The sequence below is a fragment of the Caretta caretta genome, chromosome 2 (assembly GCF_965140235.1).
Source record: "Caretta caretta isolate rCarCar2 chromosome 2, rCarCar1.hap1, whole genome shotgun sequence".
NCBI lineage: Eukaryota > Metazoa > Chordata > Testudines > Cheloniidae > Caretta > Caretta caretta.
In genome coordinates, this window is record NC_134207.1 from 257,102,946 (window position 1) to 257,127,128 (window position 24,183).

Genomic DNA, 24,183 nt, shown 5'->3' on the forward strand with positions numbered 1-24,183 from the left:
ACAGGCAATAAAAAGAGAAACGTATCTGGAAACTCACCACTAGGTTTCCTATCACCATGGCCAGCAAGAAGACAATAAGGCATAATGGTTGCTCAGCTACCACCATACAATCCCACATGGTTTCAAGCCATTCTCCACACAGAATTCGGAATATAATAAGGAATGAGTGGAAAAAATCCATTGTATGCCAACGTGGCTTGCAATCCTTACTTATTTTATAGGCATGTTCTTTGTAGCTTTTACCGAAAAGTTGCATTCCTACTACAGCAAAAATAAAGACTATGATCACCAGAACCAGGGTAAGGTTACCCACGGCACCCACTGAGTTACCAATGATTTTAATAAGTGTATTCAAAGTCGTCCAGGACTTTGCCAGTTTGAAGACCCTCAGCTGTGTATAAACATAAAACATAGCATTAGACAACAGAAGATTAGATATTCTTCATTTTGCACTGTTTAAAAATGGTTAAAAAAACATTATGCAGACATTTCAAACTACTCAAACACTATGAAATGTAGGGTATTTTAAGTCAGTATATGATCTATGTAATATAGACTACTGATTTGTTTATATGTTATATCTTTGTCACCTTCTCTTCATCTGTGTGTCTTTTAGCACAATGATACCACAATCCTGGTTGTGGTCTTTCCACAATTCCATAACATAAATGTTTACCATACCACTAGTAGCAATTTATTAGCACCTTCCATTGTGAGTTTCTCAGGCAAGCAAGCTGTTGCATTTCCTTCTTCCTGCACTTTCACATCTTCTAGAATCAGAACTTAAGTTCCTGTTTATCATAATCTGTACTTTAGTTCCATTTTCAATAACCAAATATTTACATGCAAATGTCCTGAATTTTAGAGATGCTGAGCACCCACAATTCCCACTGACTTAAACAGGAGTCATAGCTGTTCAGCACCTCTGTAAATCAGGCCAAGGATCTATCTTAAGTTTTTATAGCATCCATCACCACAGTATCACAGACACTAAACAAGCAAGCCACATAAAGTATATGCTTAATTTTAAGCATGTGACTTCAATGGCTCTTCTTACATGCTTAAAATTAAGCATGTGCTTAAAGGACTTTGCTCGATTAGGGTCTACATGTTGATGCAGAAAGGTAATTACTTATCTGTAATTCTTGTTCTTTGTATTTATAGAAGTTATAACATCTCATGACACTTAGGATCTCTGCCTCTGGCAAATGTCAGCCTGTAATCTTTTAAAAAGTCAGTTCCTTGCCATTTTGAAAATAAAATGGTAAAAACAACAACATATAATTCTGAGCTGGTGAATAATGATCTATTACAACCACAGTACAATGTATTCAGAAAATAATAATAGGTAAGTAACTTTCTTCAAAGATAAATGTTATGATAGATCTCCAATCTTGATGAATACAATTCTTATGGGATCTTTTTCAGAAATCCTAATTAATCAAAAAGAAAAAAATTACCACAAAGAAGAACCAGTAACAAGTATGACTGACAAGGTGGCAACAGTAGACTGGTACACCAAAGGGGGAAATAAATAAATGGGAAAATGGGTGCCTATATAGTTTATATATAGATACAATACATCTCTGTTTGTGCATTGGGAGAAAGTAAGATACCTTCAAACAAATCACAAAATACCCGCTAAAATTCCAATTCAGGAAAGCACTTGAGCTGACACTTAAATCCATCCCTATTCAAGAAAGCACTTAAGCATGTGTTTAACTGACACACACATACTTAAGTGCTTTCTGGAATAGGGATGCCTTTCCTAAATTTGTGTTTAGGAGACATCCTAAAAACATTTAAAATGAGGATGCCTGTTATATCCTCCTTTTGTCTACCCAATCCATCACACAGGCCTCAATCCTGCGAACAGTTACACACAAGAGTAACTCCAAGTCTCTTGATGTGTGTAAAGTTACATGATTGAGTGTTTGTAGGAGTGGGGCCTGAGGCCTAGATTCAGAAAAACATCCTCATTCTTTCATGTGGGCACTATAAAATAATAATCTTAGCCCGAGGCTGTTTGGTTTATTTGAAAAGCTCACACATTTCTCTCTCTCAGGGTCAGATGCCTATATTTCAAAAGTTATATAGAGTTTTTGTCACATGATTTGCTTTTCTTTTCAGCCATTCCTTTAATTTTGACACGTTTTCTCCTCAGAAGCTGCTTGCTGTGATGGTCTCTGACAAGCAGAAGAACAACTTGCAAAAAGTACATCATGGGAGAAGGAACTAGTTGACAACACTAAATATTGTTGCTGGAGATGGTATAGCAGTTGCTGTTGCAATAGTTAATATGAAGAACAGCAACTTTCCATTCCAAACTGAAATGAGGTAAGGATGGAGAAACATGCATTTTGAAGATTTCATGAACCTGAAACACTATTTCAGGGGTTTGTAGGATTTACCAGAAAAAATTGAGTTTGCAAACCATTTTCACTTTAAATTAAAAATCACACCTTTCCCAAGATTGTTTTATTTGTTTTTTTTAAAAGTGTTTCTAACTAAAAAGAAGACTGTAATATAGTGTATGAATAGATAAACCAACCACCTCCCTAAAATCTAGGATAGCACAAGTGTATAGTGATTATACAGTATAAATATGTCTTTATTACATTTTTTCTCCTCCATTTCTTCTTTCTCAAAAAGAAAAGGAGTACTTGTGGCACCTTAGAGACTAACCAATTTATTTGAGCATGAGCTTTCGTGAGCTACAGCTCACTTCATCAGATGTTTACCGTGGAAACTGCAGCAGACTTTATATACACACAGAGAATATGAAGTTTCATATTCTCTGTGTGTATATAAAGTCTGCTGCAGTTTCCACGGTAAACATCTGATGAAGTGAGCTGTAGCTCACGAAAGCTCATGCTCAAATAAATTGGTTAGTCTCTAAGGTGCCACAAGTACTCCTTTTCTTTTTGCGAATACAGACTAACACGGCTGTTCCTCTGAAACCTGTCATTCTTCTTTCTCAGTTTCTCTGAATTTGTTTTTCATTCTCTCCTCCAACATTAACTACATCTTAACTTTGGATATTTCTTGTACTCCTTTTATTCCATGTTTTTAAATCATCTCACAGTGAAATACAAATGCTATATTTGTTTGTCAAAGTTTTAAATGGGTTTGAAATTAGACAAAATGAGTTTCCAGTTCCTAATATGAGGGTGTAGAAATTGCACTGAATGAGGGAACTAAAATCCTCTCTATTGTATTCATGCAAAAAAAGTTTTATGAGACTGAATATATATGAGCCATTACCAGTTTGAAGGAACGTAAAACTAACAGGTTTCCTCGTTCTTTTCTTCCTTTACCTTTGGTGGGTAAACTCAGGTCGATTAAGCTTATAGTGACAATTAAGCTGTCAAAAATATTCCAGTGGTGCTGAAAATAGTAGTAGGGATCTAGAGCAATGATTTTCAAGACCATTTCTGCAGTAAAAATTCCAGTAAAGACCTATGATAAAAGAAACAGTAAGTCATGTCTGCCTAAAAGGTACTGTGAGCACATCTCTCTAGACCAGTGGTTCCCAAACTCGTTCCGCTGCTTGTGCAGGGAAAGCCCCTGGCGGGCTGGGCCAATTTGTTTACCTGCTGTGTCCACAGGTTTGGCCGATCGGGGCTGCGGTTCGCTGCTCCAGGCCAACGAGAGCTGCTGGAAGCGGCGGCCAGTACGTCCCTTGGCCCACAAATGTAGTAGCATAGATATAGGTACATCAGTAAAGTCTGAACAGCAAACCCTACTTTTATCATGTATATCATAACAGATTGTCAACAAAAATTCTAGCCTTGTCTGCTCATATTCTAAAGGATGTTTAGAACTACTGTGAAACAAGAGTAACATTTGGGAATCCCATATCCCAGAAATTAATAGACAGAGAATGAATAAATGAATCTTTTGTTCTTACCACCATTCTTTGTATCCTGGGTAGAAATACACATAAATTCATTCTTGATAGTGAATGTCAGAATTCACTTACCTTGTTGCCTACGTCAAGCATGAATTTTAAATTTCTTCTCATTTTATAGTGCTCTAGTGCCATGAAGATAGTATTCATCACGATGCAAAAAGTGATGGTGAGGTCAGTAAATGGATCCATTACTAAAATTGTCACCTTTTTCTTGATTCTCAACCACAGTGGACAACAGTCCCAAATAAGATATTTTAGGGCAAAGTCCTTCAAGCGGGCAGGGCATTTCTGTTGCGATTCTTCAAGTTACAAATGACAAAGAAAACAAACCAATAACCAGGTAATTAGTGCTGTCCTATGTGACAAGAGAAGAATGGCAACTAATGAAAGCACAGAAAAATGAAACCCAAAACCCATCACATCTTCTTGAGCCTTTTTCCAATCATATCATTCATTTTCTATATACTCTCTCAGCACTCTCTCAGCCTTCCATTCTTTTTCTAAACAAACCCCAGATCAGTGAATTAATATTTAAACTCATTCTCTTCAGACAAGGCCTGATTCAAAATCCACTGAATTTCAATGGGCTTTTAATCAGAACCTTATTCATTTTAGACATACATTCCTATTGTCTACAACACTGGAAAAATATGACTGGGGTGACACCTTGCTTTCTCATTCGCCAAGAAATATAAAAATTAAAACTACTTTTGTGCTTTCTCCCCCACTTGTATAGAATACATTTTGTGTGCAATATCACTAATAACCATGTTGAATGCAACAAACAGCTCAGTGATTGATTAGTGCCAAAGTGAAACAGTATTACAGTTACATTTTGATTAGGTCTAATTCACATGCACATGTAAACACTCCTGTATTTTCCAAAAGTTTCAGGTCACTTAAAGTCTAAATACCAGAGGCAAAACTCAGTACAAACACATAGGCAACATTTATTAAGCTCCAGACTGCCAGTAGATTTGGACAGGGTTATTGAAACTGAAAGTAAGGTTAACAGCTATCTTGGAGGATCTCATTGAGTGATGGAAAAAGAGGGGTATGATTTTTCCATCTGATGTATGGAATGCATTTGAGTAAAAGGATATAAGTTGCATTTTTTTTTAAAAAGTCTGGGTGTTAAATTACACCAAACAACTGCTAGCCTATTTTTCCATCATAAGCAGATGGAAGAACACTGTTGTATACATGGCTTACTCACTTTATGGGTATGCTGAAGAAAGATGTACATTGTCTTTCTAAAAAGAGAAGTGGCCACAAACAAATCTCACACACTTCAGGAGATATATAGATACAGTGTGTCCTCCCCTCCAAAAGCAGAATAGAAACTCTTTTCCAATTTGCACATGGGTGGCAGCAAATACTGATGTGGGAACATTGCTTCTTGACAGACTTTGTAGGATGGCCGGGCACTAAATGCAATATATATTGTAATACAGATAATATACTGATATTGTGATATGTGCTGCTTGATGTTCAGGCATATGGGGTCACATTCAGATAATAGATTTGTCTCTGAATAAATTAGGTATCTGTTATAGATAAGGATATGATTTTTGTTAATTGACTATCTTACTGAATTTTCTGACTGTACGATAATCACACAGTGCGCTACCAAGATGTGCATCACTGAGAACATCCACAAGTACAGGGTAATTAATAACATACATGCAGCACTACTGGACTTGCTACACAGCAGCTTTCCGAGTGCATGTATTTGTGTTGGGGGAGGGTAATCTATGTGAAATCTATATGTATACATTCTTTGACAGGGTAACAAGCTGTGTAGATGGGGGAAAGCAGTAGATGTGGTATATCATTACTTTAGTAAGGCTTTTGATACTGTCTCACATGATCTTCTCATAAACAAACTAGGGAAATAAAACCTAGAAGGAGTTACCATAAGGTGGGTGCATAACTGGCTGGAAAACCATTCCCATAGAATAGTTATCAGTGGTACACAGTCAAGCTGAAAGGGCATATTGAGTGAAGGGATCAGTTCTGGGTTCAGTTCTGTTCAATATCTTCATCAATTATTTAGATAATGGCACAGAGAGTACACTTATCAAATTTGTGGACAATACCAAGCTGGGAGGGGTGGCAAGTGCTTTGGAGGACAGGATTAAAATTCAAAATGACCTGGACAAACTGGAGAAATGATCTGAAGTAAATAAGATAAAACTCAATAAGGACAAATGCAAAGTACTCCACTTAGGAAGGAACAACCAGTTGCACACATACAAAATGGGAAATGACTGCCTAGGAAGGACTACTGCAAAAAGGGATCTGGGGGTCATAGTGACTTCACAAGCGAAATACGAGTTGACAGTGTAACACTGTTGCAAAAAAGTAAACATCATTCTGGGATGTATTAGCAGGTGTGTTGTGAGGTTTGACATTAGGAAAAATTTCCTGTCAGGTTGGTTAAGCACTGGAATAAATTGCTTGGGGAGGTTGTGGAATCTCCATCATTGGAAATTTTAAAGAGCAAGTTAGACAAACACCTGTCAGGGATAGTCTAGATAATACTTAGTCCTGCCATGAGAGCAGGGGACTGGACTATATGATGTCTCGAGGTCCTTTCCAGTCCTATAATTCTATGATTTACTTTTAATGCTTCCAAGAAGGGTATAGTAAATAATATTTTTAAAATAATTCCCCCCCAAATGGATGATGGAGCCAAAAATGTTCATACATAGGAGCCTTGGCAGTGGGAGAAGAGGGGAGATAGGGCTTCCAACACTATATGGCCAACTCAATTGACAAAAAGTGGTCAGGACAAAAGGAAGGGTGGTGCACAGTTCTAATTGGTACAATATCATGGCATGGGGAATGGAAACCTGTCAAAAATACGAGATGAGGAAAGATATAGAATTATTATTACATATGTTCAAAACACAGCTCCCAATGAACGCAGTGGCAGCTATGTGTGCTCACTACTTCTGCAAATCAGAACCCAGGGTCTCAAGTCAGGCAGCCAGAAAGTAAGGAAAACACAATTAGTGAACACCTGTGAAAAGACTAGTTTAGGTGACTTGACTGACATCAGACAGGAACTCTGTGGCAGAATCAGGGACAGAATATAATTCTTCAGAGTAGCAATCATGCAACCAGCAATAGTAGGTTGTTATCCTCTACGTGGCCTAGCACCAGAGATGGATGAGACATTTTGCCAATGGGTTTCAGAGACATTTGCTGACAGCAGAAGAATCTTGAGCTCCATTCCAGGCTCTGGTGGGGAATGTGCTCTAGACAGCACAAACTCTTCTGGCCATCCCTCACCCCCAAGGTTGACTCCTTCTGCTCTGTCATTCAGCAAGACAGTAAATTGACAGGAACTCTGGCTCCTCCTCCCAACCCCATTGTCCTCACCTAGCCAATCCCATTCTTCACTTCAGAGACTTCTCATACCAATCCTAGTACACTCCAGTTCTTCCCCCAAACTCCGACTCCTTATTAGATGTCTCTCCCCTACCAGACCACCTCTTTCTCCCTCACTGGTTCCTAGTTTCATTTTCCTTGCCAAGCCAATCCTAATCTTCCCCACCATTGCCTTGTCTCCTCTCAGTCTTCCCAAACACATTGGCTCCCAGTATCACTTTCTCCATTTCCCTCCCCAGCTCCCAGTCTCTTCCCCGAACCAGTACCAATCTCCTTCCCACCCCAAAGGTCACCTCCTATCCAATTTCAGGCCCATGCTTCAAAGCATATGGGTGGTAAAGCTTCTCAAAAGAAAGGTTGCCAGGATTTTTTAACATGGGCAAAACAACATATTTTTCCTAGCATGGTTCTTGGACATTGATAAACCCTTTTGGCTGAAATTTCCCAGAAATGATCAGCCTGAGGCACACACCCAGCATGTAAAATTTCAACCTGCATGGTTAAAGTTTGGCAAAGTGATAAGAAAGTTAAATAGGGTCTTATAATGGGAAGTGTCAGGCAACCTTAATAATATGTGATGCTACCAACCCACTATATAACATATTTTTAAAAAAGTAAAAAAGAATTTTAAGGTGGCAAAGTCAAGCACTAAAAAGTTAGGGAATATCAGAATTAATTTTGCTTAATTTTGCTAAGTAACCTCTCCTTGCACTACAGTAGCTTTGAGATGTTTTGGCCCTTTGGGTGCTCCACCAAAGGATGTGAGCATGCTGGTGTGCTCTCAGCTGAAGACTGCAAAGCAGTGTCTGCGGGCACATGCCTGGGCAGAGCAGCACTTTGTGCTCAGAATGAGAACATATAGGGAGGCATGAGCCTGCCACCACACAGTTCCTTCTTAATCATGAAGCCAACTCCACAGTAGAAGGAAAGGAGGGTGGGAAGTGGAGCACCCATAGGGATAAAACATCTCTACTTACCTTATAGTAACTTAAGTTCTTAATCTCTTCTTCTTCAAGTATATGCCCTCCATTGTAGGAGACCCCCAAGCAGTAACTCAGTGAGGAGGCAGGTGTTGTGGAGGTAAGTTCAGGACAGTTTGAAGGACTGCATCACGAGAGGCAGCATCATCTCTGGAAGCAGATAAGATGGCATAACGCTTGGCAAAAGTACCGATAAAAGACCAATTACCAGTCCTGCAGATTTCTGCTACGGCAATGTCCTTCAGAGGAGCTATAGCTGTGGACTGAGCTCCAGTGGAATGTGCTGTGCTACTCTGTAAAGGGGATGCACCCTAGCATTTTCACAGTAGGTCAAGATACAACCTGAAACCCTCTTAGCCTTTGTGTGTAAATCAGTTGGTCCTTCATCCTATCTGCAGATGATATTGATAGCCTGGGAGAGGTCTGGAATGGTTTAGTCCTGTCCAGATTGTAAGCAAGGGCCCCAACAGCCAGTGAATGAAGGCTTGATTCTTCTCTGGAGGCATGAAGTTTTGGGTAGAAAACTGGTAGGAAGCAAGGATGGGGACATAGTATAACCTTGTATTTGTAGAAGGTGGGGCATGGTGGGTCTGCCATGAGTGCTCCCTGCTCCCCCGTTCACTTGCTGAAGAGATGGCAGCTAGAAATGAAATTTTGAGGGAGAAATGGAGGAGGGACCAGGCTGCCATCGGTTCCAAGAGTGGGGCGGGTGGGTTTGTAGAGTATTTAAACCAGGCTGAAGTCCCATTTTGGGGCCAGCTGTCCCATGGGAGGAAACAAGTTGTATAGACCCTTGAGAAATCTGGTTGTTGTCGGGTGGGCAAAGACTGAGAAGTTCTGGATGGGTGAGTGAAGGCTGTGATGGCAGCCAGAGGTACACTGATAGAGCTCATTGAGGGACCCAGGTAGTGCAGGATCTTGGAAAGTGGAACTTCCAAGTATAGAGAAGATGAAAGGCAGAACCAGGATTGGAAGCACTTCCACTTTTGGAGGTAAGTCTTGTGAACACTGGGCTTTCTACTGAATAAAAGAACTGACTGAACCCTATCCAGAATGGTCAGTTCCATGTTTGAGAGCCATTGAGGAGCCATGCTTTCAGATTCAGGGAGGAAGTGCTGGGATGGATGAGTTCTGTGTCACTAGGTCCTTTGTGATAGGAAGTCTGAGAGATGTTACCTCTAAGAGGTGGATGAGGTCTGAATACCACACCTGTTTCAGCTAACCAGGTGCAATAAGAATAGCACTTGCTCCTTCTTGGGGCAGCTGGAGAAGGATCTTGAGGATTAATGGTATAGGTGGGTAATCATAAAGAAGGATTCAGGGCCATGGTATCCATCAGAGTGTTCAGGCCATAACCTCCGTTGGAGTAGAACAGATGGCATTTTGCATCATTCATGGTGGCAAAGAGGTCTATCCCGGTATACCCCAAGTCTGGCAAACACCATGGAAGACAGAGTCTTTAAGCTCCCATTGTGATCCTGCCAGAAGTGTAGACTCAGGGATTCTGCAATTGCATTCAGGAGGCCTGCTAGATAGAAATATCAGCAGTCTATCTGATGGGAGATGCACCATTTCCACAGCCATAATGACTTTGCACATGAGGACTGGGATCTTGCTCTGCCCTGTAATACATTAGTATGCTGTTGTCCAGCATTATTCTGACAGTGATTCATATGGAGTGAAGTAAATGTTGGCAAACATCTTGTACTGCTTTAGCTCAAGGATATTGATATGGAGGGCCAATTCCTGTGCCAACCATTTGCTCAGTGCTGTCTCCCTCTATAGGTGAGCTCCCCATCCTTTCAGAGACACATGTGTTGTGAGGATCTTCGGAAGTGCTGGATACAAAAACAGGGTTCCATCACAGACCCGCCTTGGGTCCTTCCACCAAGTACAAGAGTCCAACAGCTTCCAAGGCACTGTGACACGTTTGGAAACTCTGTGTCTTTTGGGGGGTATACACTGTTCTTATCCATGTCTAGAGGCACCTGAGGTGCATACTCTCATGAGGAGTCACATACATGGAGTCCAATATATGGCCCAAGACCTGTAGACAAGTCCTCACTGTTGTTTCTGGGCTGCACTGTAAAGCTGATATTTGTTGGATAGGATGGAGACTCTCTCTTTTGGTAGGTAGGCTCGTGCTTGTGGAGTCTAGAGTAGCTCTTATAAAGTCTATTCTCTGTAGTGAGGTTAGTATGGATTTTTTGTGGTTGATGTGAAGGCCCAGAAATCGGAATAGCGTTAATGCTCTGGACGTTGCTGACTGGACCTCTTGGGGCAACCAGACTTTGCAAAGCCAGTTGTCCAAATATGGGAACACTGATATTCCCCACTGATGGAGATGAGCCACTAACACTGAGAGAATCTTTGTGAACGCCCTCAGAGACATGGAGAGTCTGAAGGGGAGAACTCAATGTTGATAGTGATCTGCTCTACCATGAACAGGACCGGCTCTAGGCACCAGCAAAGCAAGCACATGTTTGGAGTGGCACAATTCCAGGGGCGGCATTCCGGCAATCTTTTTTTTTTTCTTTTGTTGTTGTTGTTGCTTAGGCAGTTGAGCTCTCAGAGCTTGGGGCTGCAAATTTTTTGCTTGGGGCGGCAAAAAACCTAGAGCCGACCCTGATCACAAATCGTCCATGCTTGTGGAAGGGGTGGATGGCTACACGGAAGTAGGTATCCTGAAGATTGAGGGCAATGAACCAGTCTCCTGGATCTAAGGATGGAATTATGGTAGCTAAAGTCAAGCATTCTGAAGTATTGTGCTAAGGACACAGTTATTTAAGTTCCTGCAGTTAAGGATTGGTCTCCACCCTCCACCTTTCTTGGGAACAAGGAAGTAATCAGAATAGAACCCTCTTCTACTGAACTCTGGTGGAACTGGTTCTATTGCTCCCAGAAGGAGGACGGAATGAACTTCTTGTTTTAGGAGTTCCTTGTGAGAAGGATCCCTGAGAAGGGATAGGGAGGAGGAGTGGGAAGGCGGAATAGAACTGAATGGAAGTAGATACAGTAGCCCATATTGGTGACCTCCACTATCCACCTCTTTGAGGTAAGGTACTCCCAGTTTGAGGTAGGTAGTGTAATAGTTGGTCTCCGAAGGGGGGTAGTCGCACAATAGATGATCCTTTGGAGTGGACTGCTTGATTTCCTTGACTGAGTTGTCATAAGTGCCTCTTAGAAAGTGCAGATGATTGGGTAGAAATGAGGTGAGAGGTCCCCATTTATGTGGTCTGGTCTTTCTCTTGAAGGGCTACTGAGGTCTCGGGAAAGCATGCCGATAGACTGGAATGGTTTCAATCTTTGAGCAGTTTGGGATCTATTAAAACATTTTTTCATTACAGGCACATAAATCCACAGTGACTGTAATGTTGCCCTGGAGTCCTTGAGTGTATGGAGAGAGGAGTCTGTATGTTCACTGAAGAGCTTAGGCCCTTCAAACGGGAGGTCTTCCACCATGTTTTGAGCTTTTCTGGTAGGCCTGACGACAGGAGCCAATATGCTCTTCTCATGATAATCACTGTGGCCATGGACCTTGAAGCTGTGTCAGCAGCATCTAGGGCAGTTGCAGGAAGGCCTTCACAATCAACTGTCCTTCAATGACTATAGTCTGAAATTGATCTTTCTGGTCCTGTGGCAAGTGCTCAATTAAAATGTGTAAATTTGGAGTATGTGTTAAAATCATATTTTGTCACCAAGGCCTGGTAGTTGGCAATCTGAAATTGGAGAGCTGCTGAGGAGTAGCTCTTCCTTCCCAGCAAGTCTAGCTGGTTAGTTTCCTTGTCAGAAGGAGAAGGCCTAGAGCAAGCCTGATGGTTCCTATCATTGGTTGCATCCTTTACAAGGAACTGGGGTTATGGTGGGAGAAGAAGTATTCCACTCTTTTGCATGGGATGTAGAATTTCTTATCTGCCCATTTATATGTTGGTGGGATTGTAGGAGATATTTGCCACAGGTTATGTCCGGGAGAGGATAAAGCCTTTCACTGGGACTGATGTTCAAGACGGCCACCAGGAATATTTCAGCTCTGGGACTTCCTCTAGTCGGATTTGAAATAAGTCCACTAGTTTTTCAATGAAGTTCTGGAAGGTCTTAAAATCATCAGTGTAGGAGGGCAAATGGAGGTGAGATCTCTATGGCCTAAGACTCTTGCTCTTCTTGTACATTGTCCAGTAGCAGAAAAGTGTGCAGTACCAATGTGTGTGGTATCATAGGACACTATGTAGGTTCTGATTGCTGGTATGGTATCAGTGCTTTCTCTTAGGCACCCAATGAAGTTGATCAACATAGTGGCTCCAGGGATCCCAGTAACCCCACTATGGAGAAGGATAAAGCAAGGGATTCCAGTGATAATCATAAACTCTGAGTTTATGATGTTTGGTAAGTTCCTTAGGATCCTCCTCATGAAAGGGACTCATGGGTGTGGGGTAGGGTAGTATGGTACTGGGATGGATCCTTGAATCAAATAGCTGAGTATGAGGAATCTTCCCTTGAACTAAACAGGGGTGGGAGGGTCCTTCAATGTTCTAACCAGTACTGAAGGCTGGAGACTTAAACAAGTCTCAACTTGCTATTTTCACAGTGGTACCGGGGAGATAACACTGGAAGATCTTCCCAGTACTGTTGACTCAGGTTCACCAGAGATAATGAGATCCTCTGATGAAAGGGACCTGGAAGGAGGTAGAGGGCTCTGATAGCCTTCACACAAAGTTTAGGTCAGTACTGGCTGGCGAAACGGAATCTGCTGTGGTACCAAGGTGATCATAGAGACATCTGCCCTTTCAGGGGTACAGTGAGATACCAGTACTGGGGCATGGATGGTATCCCTGAGTGTCTCACGGTGCCACAATGTATCAGATAGTGCTGTTGCAGTGGTTGCTTTGGTGGTAGGTATGTCCAAACAGGGCTTCTTCGCCTGAGAATGGGTCTTATGGGGTGATCTGGCCCTTTTCTTCATTTCCTTGGTTGGAGAGACTTTTTTCCTTCTTATTGTCTGGGGCTGCAGATGAGGCAATAATTGGGACGGAGGCAGCCTGCGATGTAGAAGCTGATGTATGTAAGGGAAGCGGACCTCTTTGGAGCTAGGGCATATTTCATAAATAGGAACTTAAGTCTAGTCTCCCAGTCTTTCTTACATCTGCCTTTGGAACCCAGACCGACCTTGCACTTACAAGGGTGGCAAGAGTAACCCCAGACACTGCAGGCAGCTGGAGTGTCTGTCACTGTGGGGAAAGGACCTGTGGGAAATCTCACAGGTCTTAAACCCTGGGGTCCAGGGCATGACAAATTGTGCTCTTCCACAAATGACTGAAGAAGGAGAGAAGGGGAAGGTGCTCCACTCCCTAACTATCACAACAGTGCTAAATAAAATAAAGGTATCCAATGAAATAAAGAATTCACAAAGACAAGGCAGGAAGCTGAATACAGCAGATGGCAAAACTCTCCATCTTGAGCTGCAGGTGGTTGAGAAGGAATTGAGTGGTGGTGGGTTTGAGCTTCCCTATATAGTCTCCTTCTAAGCAGGAGATGCTGCCCTGTGCAGGCATGGGCCCATGGACACTACTTTGCGCTTTCTGACAGAGTATATGGGCATGCCTACCATGGAGCACCCGTAGGGACATATACTTGAAGAACTTTAATGAGGTTCCCTTGTGTATATGCACTATGATAATCTTTCCCAATATCACAGTATTTGGCAGAGTAAGGAATAGAACCCAGTTCTCCTGAGTCCCAATCTAGTGCCTTAAACACAAGAAAACATCCTTTCTCCTTCTGCAATCACTGCCTCATTCATTGCCCATCTTGTGCACTGTATGAAAAGAGGTTCCTGTAGAATAAAAAGTATGTGATCACAAAATTAAAGACTGTATCATAGAATCATAGGTCTGGAAGGGACCTTGAGAAGTCATCTAGTCCAGCCCCCTACGCTGAGGCAGGACCAAGTATGCCTAGACCATCCCTGACAGGTGTTTGTCCAGCCTATTCTTAAAACCCTCCAATGATGGGGATTCCACAACATCCCTTAGAAGCCCATAACTAATATCTAACCTAAATCTCCCTTGCTGCAGATTAAACCAATTACTTATTATCCTAACTTCAGCAGAGATGGAGAACAACTGATCACTGTCTTATTTATAAATTTTTTTAACATATTTATCAGCTGCACCCTCAGTCTTCTTTTCTCAAGACTAATGTGCCAACCAGTTTGCTCAGAGAGTATCTAAATAGGCTTTGGGGCACATTAGACTTGGTTATGAGTTAGCTAGTTTAGATCCTCCAGCCAATGTTAGAGTCCATTTTACTAGGGCCCAGGCAGCCTCCGCTGCTTCCTTGCAAAACATCCCCATTTTGGATATCTGTATAGCAACTACTTGGGTTTCAGTACATACTTTTACCAAGCATCATGCCATAGTTGAAGGATCCAGGTTGGATGGTTTAACTTTTCCTCATAGTTCAGGTTTTCTAAACCTTTTATCATTTTTGTTGGTCTCCACTGGACATACTCCAATTTGTCCACATCTTTCTTAAATTTAGAACTGGACACAATACGCCAGCTGAGGCAACTCCTGTGCTGAGTAGAGTGGAACAATTACCTCCTGGGTCTGACATACAACACTCCTGTTAATACACCCCAGAATGATATTAGCTTTTTTTGCAACTTCATCACGTTGTTGACTCATATTCCATTTGTGATCTACTGTAACTCCCAGATCCTTTAAGTGGTACTACCATCTAGCCAGTTATTCCCCATTTTGCTTTTTGTGCATTTAATTTTTTCTTCCTTGGTGCAGTACTTTTCACTTGTCTTTATTGAATTTCATCTTGTTGATTTCAAACCAGTTCTCCAATTTGTCAAGGTTGTTTCGAATTCTAATCCTGTCTTCCAGAGTGCTAATAACCCCTCTTACCTTGATGCCTTCCACAAATTTTATAAGTATACCTTGCACTCCATTATCCAAGTCATTAATGAAAATATGAAATAGTACCAGACCAAGGACAGACCCTTGTGGGGCCCCACTAGATATATCCCTCTCCCCCAGTTTGCCAGCGACATATTGATAACTACTCTTTAAATACTTCTACACTACATGCTCCTTATGGCAGTGTGTAAAGTACAACACACTGCACTCTCCCCTAGCAGAGATATAAATAGTAGTGTAGATGGTGATGCACTGCTTTGGTGAATAAAGGAAGGCCTGAACCCAGGTATGTACCCAGCATGGCTTTCTACATACCCAAACAGTGCCTCCTCCATCTACACTGCTATTTTTAACAGTGTAGTGTCCTGCTGCCTACCCACTACCAGAGTCTTTCCCCACTGCAGGGAAAGGCTCCAGCAGCAGGGAAAAGCTCTGGTGTGAGGAGACAGCGGAGAGAGACTCTGGCAGCTCCCCATAGCCACAGCCTTTCCCTGCTGCCTCCCTTGCCAGAGCCTTTCACATCGCAGCATGCTATTCTCTGTGGACTGTAGCTATACATCCCTACACACTGCCATCAATGATGTGCAGTGTAGACATAGCCTTTGAGTATGATCTTTCAACAAATTTTGCACCCACCGTATAGTAATTTCATCTAGTACACATTTCCCAAGTTTGTTTATGAGACTGTCATGAGGGACTGTGTCAAAAACCATAATAAAATCAAGATATATCACATCTTCTGCTTCTCCCCTATCCGCTAGGCCAGTAACCCTGTCAAAGAAGGAAATTAGGCTGGTTTGGGATGATATGTTCTTAACAAATCCATGCTGGTTATTCCTTATAACCTTATTATCCACTAAGTGCTTACAAAATGTTTAATAATTTGCTTCAATATCTTTCCAGGTACCCAATTAGGCTGACTGGACTATAATCCCCTGGCTCGTCTTTGTTATCCTTTTAAAAGATAGGTCCCCTCTAGAAAGACAGATATAAGATCATAATATGTATATTCACAAGGGAGCCAAATTAAGGATGCACAGAACATGTATTCTGGCATTTCCTAACTGAAGCATTTGCAAAGGCTCTATTCTCCCATCCCACCCCCCCTTTTTTTTTTTAGATTTTGATCTTTCATATCAACATATGCTTAGGTTTGAATTAAAAAATTATGAGAAATGACTTACCCTCCAGGACACAGGTAATGGTACTGACTACCTCAGTTGCCTTTTGTCTTTGTAGTGGCTCATTAAAATAGTCCACTGACAGATGATGGAGTAAGTGCTTCTTGCTCACTTCATCACATACAGGGGTCTGTTTAAACAAGTAAACATGGTTAGTAACATAAAACAATACAAAGTGAGGTAAGAATTTGACAGGGATAGGCATGGACATTAATATGAACGATGACATGCAATGAGATAAATGGACCTCTTCTATAGGAAGTAATAGCCATTTGGAATGAGTTAAAAAATAAAGGCCTGACTTCCTTGTGGCAATGACAGTTCCCAGGGTATTTGCCTTCCAGTATTCTGAACAAACTTGAGATTGGTTAATGAGATTCTGCCTATCTAAAACTTCTCTTTGATTACAGTATTTTGCCTTTCCTATCCTGAACTAATCTGTAGTGTTTCTTTTTCATACTCAAAAAGTGGATGCTCTGTTTTTGCTCAAATTTTACATATAAAAAAATCACCTCTGACCAGACCTAGAAAGATTTTACTCCTCAAGAGGTAAGTTTGAAAAAGTTATTAGCAACTGAAAAAGGGAATTTTCAATGCAAAAACTTATGCAACTTTAACTAGTTGTCAGTAGCATGTCAGCTATATTTCAGCCATGGGATCAATTTTACTACCAATGTAAGCAAGTGCAATTTCAGTGACATTGGGGGAACTTGTATCTTCTTATTCAAGTGATGAATTTGACCCAGGGTTCTCATATTGGTTCAAATTCTGTTTTCAGCTTCACTGGAGTAATTCCAGATTTACAATGGTGTCGCAAGGAACAGATTTTGCCCAGCAGTTCCTGTTTGTTGTGTTTTAGTGAACCTTTGATAGTGTTACAATATCTAAAGAAACCATAGAAAGCTGTATGGTTCTGAAGGAAAACATAACATGAAGTGCATTTTTAAAAAGTGCACTTTTCTTGCCAAATCATCTATTCTAACGTTTTTCATAACTGGGTGAAGCAATAATCCTTGAGGAGAAGTTGAATCTAAACTGCATGCCCTGGTACCTTCTTCTCCCATCAATGAAATCATGCCACTGAAACCATCTATATTGTTCCACTTGCTATTCTGCATTTGTTTACAGTAGAGATGCTTGGGGAATTTCTGACAAAACAGGGTTTTGCTGGAAAATGCCAATTCATCAAACCTGAAATGTTTTGATGAAACATGTCAGGCTCAATGAACCACAGACTAGCTTTCGATGGAACCCTGCCTGGTTCCTGGCAGCTTGTCTAGTGGACTGCTAGGAACCCCAGGCTTCTGATGTTCATAGTTCTGCACAGCTCCACTATGTGTATTGTCCCAGAGCCAGAGATGCAGGACTTCCATATTCTGCAGCTCTTGGGAAGCCTTACCATGTGGACTACCCTGGGGGCAAGGACCCCGGGGCTTCTAGATTCCCATGCCAACTAGCTCACAGGCTGCACAAATCCGACAACCTGGTGAGCCAGCTTCCCTGAGAGTCAGTCTGGGGAGACAGCTGGCCTGGGAGTCTAGAAACCTTAGGGTCCCTGCCCCAAGCAGTTCACATGGTGGGGCTTCCCAGGAACCATGGGATCCCTGGCAGCTGATGACTGAAATTTACATGAATCATGTTATTTTCAGTCAGCAACTGCTAGAGTCCCAGGGCACATATCTCATTTTGGAAATACCAAGTGTTGGTATTTCCAAAACAAAAATTGTACAGAATTTCCAATTAATGGGAAATTTCAAAAAAATTGGGTTTGGTACACATCAAACCAAATTTTGAAATAACTAATTTCACACAAACTAGAAAATCTGCCAATTCTAATTTGGAGTAGCAGAGTCATAATTATGGCTCATTTGACTTTGCACACTTGGTTGTCATCAACATAGGTGTCATCAACCGTAACCTGCATTGGATTTCATTTTCCAAAGCACTGAAGATCTCATCATCACCAAAATCAGTTTTGGAGCCAATGACTCTGCTAGGTAACTGGAAATTGAATATGCTTCCATGGCTGAGCCTGCATTTCATTTGGTTTGCACTGGGACCACAAGTAAGTACAAGGAGAACCTAAAAGTCCCAAAAAATGAAAAAGGGAAAAATGGCATAGCATCGTGCAATATGTTTCTTGGGAATGATGATTTTTAGTACCTCAATCAACCATGGAAGGTCTGTAACTCCAACATTAAATAAAGTTACTCATAAAATGATTTAATTTAGGGAAGGTCTATGTTAGGATATAGATATTCAGGCCTGTCTGTAAAGGCCTGTACTTTAAGAATTTAGGTGTATTCTTATCACTTGGCTAGTTAGAGGTATAAAAGAAAGAATCAAAATCACTGTCTGCCAGTGTAATGTCCTTCTCTTACTGTGACAGTCTGAGGCCCTGTTCTTAGGCTAAGGCCTTTGGCTAAGCAGCAGAGGCAGCCATAAGCTAGGAAGCGAACAGTCACATCCTCACATTCCAAACTAGTCACATTAAAATAAGGTGCTACTGGGCTGTCAGGCACTATCAGGACAGGATTGTATTCCTATCACCTCCAGAGAAAGGGAAATGCCTAGAAAATGTAAAAGGAAACTTAGTTTGATAGCATCCTGTCTGGCAAGAACTCACTTATCAATAGCTGGGATGTGAAATCCTCACTTCTGTATTGTTTTGTCATTATAGTTCCCACTTTGCTATTGTTTGTCTGTATAATCTCTGTCTGGTTCTGTGATTGTTTCTGTCTGCTGTATAATTAATTTTGCTGGCTGTAATCTAATTAAGGTGGTGGGATATAATTGGTTAGCTAATCATGTTACAATATGTTAGGATTGGTTAGTTAAATTTCGGCAGAATGATTGTTTAAGGCATAGCTAAGAATATTACTATATAAATTAGGGGCAAACAGGAAGTAAGTTGGGATTCGAAAATAAGGGAAAAAGAACTTGTATTTAAGCTTCCTGGAAGTTCACCCCAATAAACATCGAATTGTTTGCACCTTCGGACTTCGGGTATTGTTGCTCTCTGTTCATGCGAGAAGGACCAGGAAAGTGGGAGAGTGAAGGAATAAGCTCTCTAATAGTCTACACTACTGCTTAAGTCAATCTAACCTACGTCACTTGGGGTGTGAAAAGGACAGCCTCCTGAGTGATGCAAGTTACAGCGACTTACGCTCTTCCCACACCGGCACTATGTCAGTGGGAGATGCTCTCCTGCTGACATAGCTTCTGCATCTCCTGGAGGTGGAGTAATTATGCTGACAGGAGAGCGCTCTCCCGCTGACATAGCTTCCGCATCTCCTGGAGGTGGAGTAATTATGCTGACAGGAGAGCGCTCTCCCGCTGACATAGCTTCCGCATCTCCTGGAGGTGGAGTAATTATGCTGACAGGAGAGCGCTCTCCCGCTGACATAGCTTCCGCATCTCCTGGAGGTGGAGTAATTATGCTGACAGGAGAGCACTCTCCCGCTGACATAGCTTCTGCATCTCCTGGAGGTAGAGTAATTATGCTGACAGGAGAGCGCTCTCCCATCAGCATACTGTGTCTTCACCAGATGTACAACAGGGGCGCAGGGCTGCATCAGTGCAAAAGTCTGTTATGGAATGTTAATTAAATTCCAGTTCCAGTGTATTTTTTTAAATTTCCCAATATTACACGGAATGTTAACATATTTTAATCTACATATATTTTAAACGTTTATGAAAATATTTCTGTTACAGCAAAATCTTCTCTGCTTTCATTCACACATAACTTTCTAAAAAGTTTTCCTTTTGCTGTGAAATGTTATCTGCTTCTTTCTCAGCTGAAAGGAGATTTAGCTTTAAAGACCAAAGAAGCAAATGCTAGCTTATATCTATAAATACAGCATTCTATTTCTTAATGGGATTGTGTTTGTGCTTTTGAGCAATTTCTGTTCTAAAACTGACAAAGCTATAAGGATTTTAGATTTAGATAATTCATTACCGAGTTTTGTTGACAGCTACTGGACTGTGATTTGGGAACTTTTCGATCTTCCCCGTAATCTTCTATCCCTAAGGACATATTTTTATTCCTCCTATTGCTTCTATCTTTGACTTCTTCGGCCGGTAAAGGTGACATTTCAAAGGAGCAAAGTGACTTTGTATCATATCCTTTAGCAGCCAATGCCTAAAAGTAAACAAACAAAACACATAGCTGATACTCTAGATACAGAGTTAGGATATCAGTAAGGGAAAAGTACTGCAGTGCTCTATAATTCTTGTTAACAATTATCATTTCATATAGGTGGTTAAAATACTAACTTTATGTTTCTGGTGCAAGCTGCTCACTGAAGGTATTAGGAAGGATTTCCCACTCCATATAGAGAATTGAGCAATTGGTTACATGCAGTGTTTGTGTACAAACAGATACTCCCCCTGTCAGAGGCAAAATATAAAACTTTGGATCATTCATACCAATCAACTCCTATTTTTCTGTGTACATATTACAGATTGTACAGAATCAGTTTAAAATTTGAGTATTAGCACATCTATCCACTTCCCAAAATGAGGACCTAAACACTGAAAATCACAACCTCTGTTGGGTATCTTCAGGACCGCAGTCACACAGTGGTCTGCTGTCATCGCTCCAATCTGTGTTTTCACCGATATTTCAAATATACAAGAATCCTGCTCTCTAGGAGCCTGATCCATTGAAGTCAACTGGAGTCTTTTCATGGTCTCCAATTGGCTTTCGATCAAACTCTAAAGCTGTCAAAGAATAGAATTATTGTATGTTTCAATACCCAGCCTACCCACAAGAATGGGCCAGCTGAGCAATGGAATAAAAAAAAAACATTCATGTGTCCTTATGGAAACTACAGGTTGGTGGAATTTTAGACCCGTCAGCCTTTACAATACTATTTTGCTTACAGTACCATGAACTAATGTTGCATTTTTATGTTCACTACTCACACTTTTCTGTTCTCTACTCTCACGTACTTTTTATGAGTGAGGCATTGTTTCTATTTGCTCTAGAAAGCACTCTGATAACTTTGAATAAGGTAGTAGCCGGCACGTATTCTCATCAGTGATCACAGTGTCATTGTTTATACACACTCAAAGATAAGGAGGGACTGATAAATACCACTACAAATGTTATATATTGCAAGTGGAGAGTGCCAAACATTAACAAGGGAATAGTTTATGGACCTCTTGCTCTTTTTTCAACAGTTCCATGGCTTCCTGAAACTTCCTTTCCTTTGCCTCAGTTTCAGCAATAGTAGCTTTGTTCTGCTCTTCGTATGCCATAGTCACTACAGCCAGGATCAAGTTGATCAGATAAAATGAACCCACAAAGATGACCAGCATAAAAAAGAGCATGTAGATTTTTCCAGAAGCTCTGAGAGTCTGTAAGCACAAAGTACACACTAAAGTAAGGAGTCTGACATGACACTTCTAGTGTAATTAGATTAGTTAATGGTCAAAAAGCATATTGAAAATGTAAAGCACTATATGACAGTAGTAAATATTATTTTAAGGTGTTTTTAAAAACCTTGGTTACATTTCCATATTCCTGAATAAAATGCTTTAAAAAAACCCTTTAAACCCCCACAACCTATTTGGGCTTCCGTTCCCACTTCCTTACCAGCCTCAATGAGCCCTAATGATCTTCCTGATGGTGGCCAGTAGACCGCAGTTTGGGTGAACAGAAAGGGAGCTGCACGTCTGAGGGGAAGGCTCTGTTGTGCTACTGGAGCACTGCACAGTGACATCTCAGTCCCCTTCCGCTGCACTACACTCCCCGGGATTAGGGTTCGTTTAAAGGACTGTGGAAGCATTATGTTGCCCCCTTGCAGGAAGTCTGGCAAACACCGCAGTACAAAGAGGCTATGCTCTTGCCAAACAGCCATTAAATAGGAAGAATTTTAGTCAGATTCAGAGGTGCAAAGCTTTGTATTATGTTACCGCTCCCAGTCCCTTGTGGTCCCCCTTTTTGGGGATATATATGTAGCATGTTTTGAATCTTTCCTCCAGGCCAGTAAAATCTTCTGCCCTCTACTTATTGACCCATCATACAACAAGCTATTAAGTATTTTTCATGATGTTTAATTTCCTTGTAAAAATTCTTTATTGAAAGCAGCAGAAGCTTCGTATAGTGAGTTAGCTGTAATACTCTCATCATATGGATGTGCACAGTTTAGTCACTTATTCTGTGACTTCACCCATCGTTTTAGACTTCTTTTCCTCTTTTTACTTTAAATACTTTATACATTTATCCAACTACATTACTGCTTTATTTAATATTTGAATTAAGTAAATCTGATACCTGTTGATAGAGACGCTCCCAGTAATCTTGTGTCATCAGGCGGAACAAGGAAAGAAAGGCCCAGCCAAATGTATCAAAACTTGTGTAGCCATAATCAGGATTTTTCCCAACTTTTAGACATACATATTTATCTGGACAGGAGCTACAGATGATGAATAAAGAGTGATGAAAACTTAAAAGGTCTAAATTTAAAGGCAAATAGCTTTAGTTCCTTTGAAAACTCAGATTATACACTCAGTTATACTACAACTGAAATATAAGGACTCTCTTCTTCCATGAGACCTGCAAACACTAACCCATACTAAGCAAATATCCTCCACACCCCTACAATATTTTGTTGAGAAAGAGGGCCATAAAGTGGAAGGGCAGAGAGAGTAATACAAAAACACACGTACACAAAAATATGTTAAATATTATTTTGTATATATATAGAATATTATTTCCCATTCTAAGTTAACATTTCATCTGCTTCTTTTAATGCACCTTGTCTTAAACACTGGCCCAGTTCTGTGGAGTTACACATGTGCATAGTCTGATTGAAATCATTGGAAGAATTGGTGCTGGAGTAACTGTTTAGAAGACCTACCTTCTGCCTTTTACACTGTAAACTAAGGTTATCTTTAGACTCTGAACTACAGTCAGAGGCTGACTGAATATGCATTAGACAGAGTGGCATCAGGGTAACACATTATAAAAGTTGTTTCCGAGCCTACGTGCCTTGGGAGATGCCAGGATGACAATCATGATGAGGATGATTAACACTTCAGGTGCTTTTGCAAGGGATGGTGTGAATTTATGGATGCCAGATCTCATTCTGTATTCTCTCTATCTACCTTGCTCGGTGGAGCGTTTGTGATTTTGCTAACTGTGTTAATGAAACTATTGCAAATTCAAGGGTTTTCTAAGTGTAAGTGTTGCAACTGTGCACATCGGGGTTCCCAATTTAACAGTAATTCTAACAACACTGGGCCTGATCTTGAGACTAGAACCTACTAAACGTCTGAGTGTTGTCAACTGGGGATTCTGGAGAAACAGAAGAAGAAGAAGGAAGATCAGAAGAGAGCTGAAATCACTGAAGAAGGGAGCGCTGTGGCAGCAGTGACAGCTAGGTTGTCATGACAGAGCAAATGGACTGCAGTAGAGGGAAAGACGACTATAGAGAAATAAGCATGATGACCATAGTATAAGGAACCAAGACATATGAGTGTGTATGCCAGAGATGATAAAGTTGGACGTTGTGTATGTATTTTTGTTACTCTGTATACAATTTTAATGTTTTAGGTAAGAACTTGCTGTCAGCATTCTACATGTGATTGATCACGGCATGTAGAATGTAACCACTTAAAAGCTATTTCCAACTGTATGGTATTGCAGTATTGGGTACTTTGATATGCATACCTGTGCTAATGAGATTTGTATTTTGTTTCTTGAGATATGCTTTTAAGGTTTATTGTATCAGGGAATATTGATATATTAAATTAAGATTTTTTTTTGGAAGAATTACTGCCTG

General features: G+C 40.9%; 1 protein-coding gene across 1 annotated transcript in view; it reads right to left on the minus strand.

Moving 5' to 3' along the window:
* The window catches only part of LOC125631204 (sodium channel protein type 5 subunit alpha-like), a 95,877-nt gene that overhangs the window by 55,731 nt on the left and 15,963 nt on the right, over positions 1-24,183 (minus strand). Inside the window, exons 6-12 of the mRNA XM_075126020.1 lie at positions 22,674-22,815; positions 21,557-21,754; positions 20,352-20,534; positions 16,397-16,523; positions 3,983-4,212; positions 3,265-3,459; positions 38-391 (exon numbers count right to left, since the gene is read on the minus strand). Coding sequence (XP_074982121.1) covers positions 38-391; positions 3,265-3,459; positions 3,983-4,212; positions 16,397-16,523; positions 20,352-20,534; positions 21,557-21,754; positions 22,674-22,815 — 1,429 coding nt within the window. The remainder of the gene's footprint in view (positions 1-37; positions 392-3,264; positions 3,460-3,982; positions 4,213-16,396; positions 16,524-20,351; positions 20,535-21,556; positions 21,755-22,673; positions 22,816-24,183) is intronic.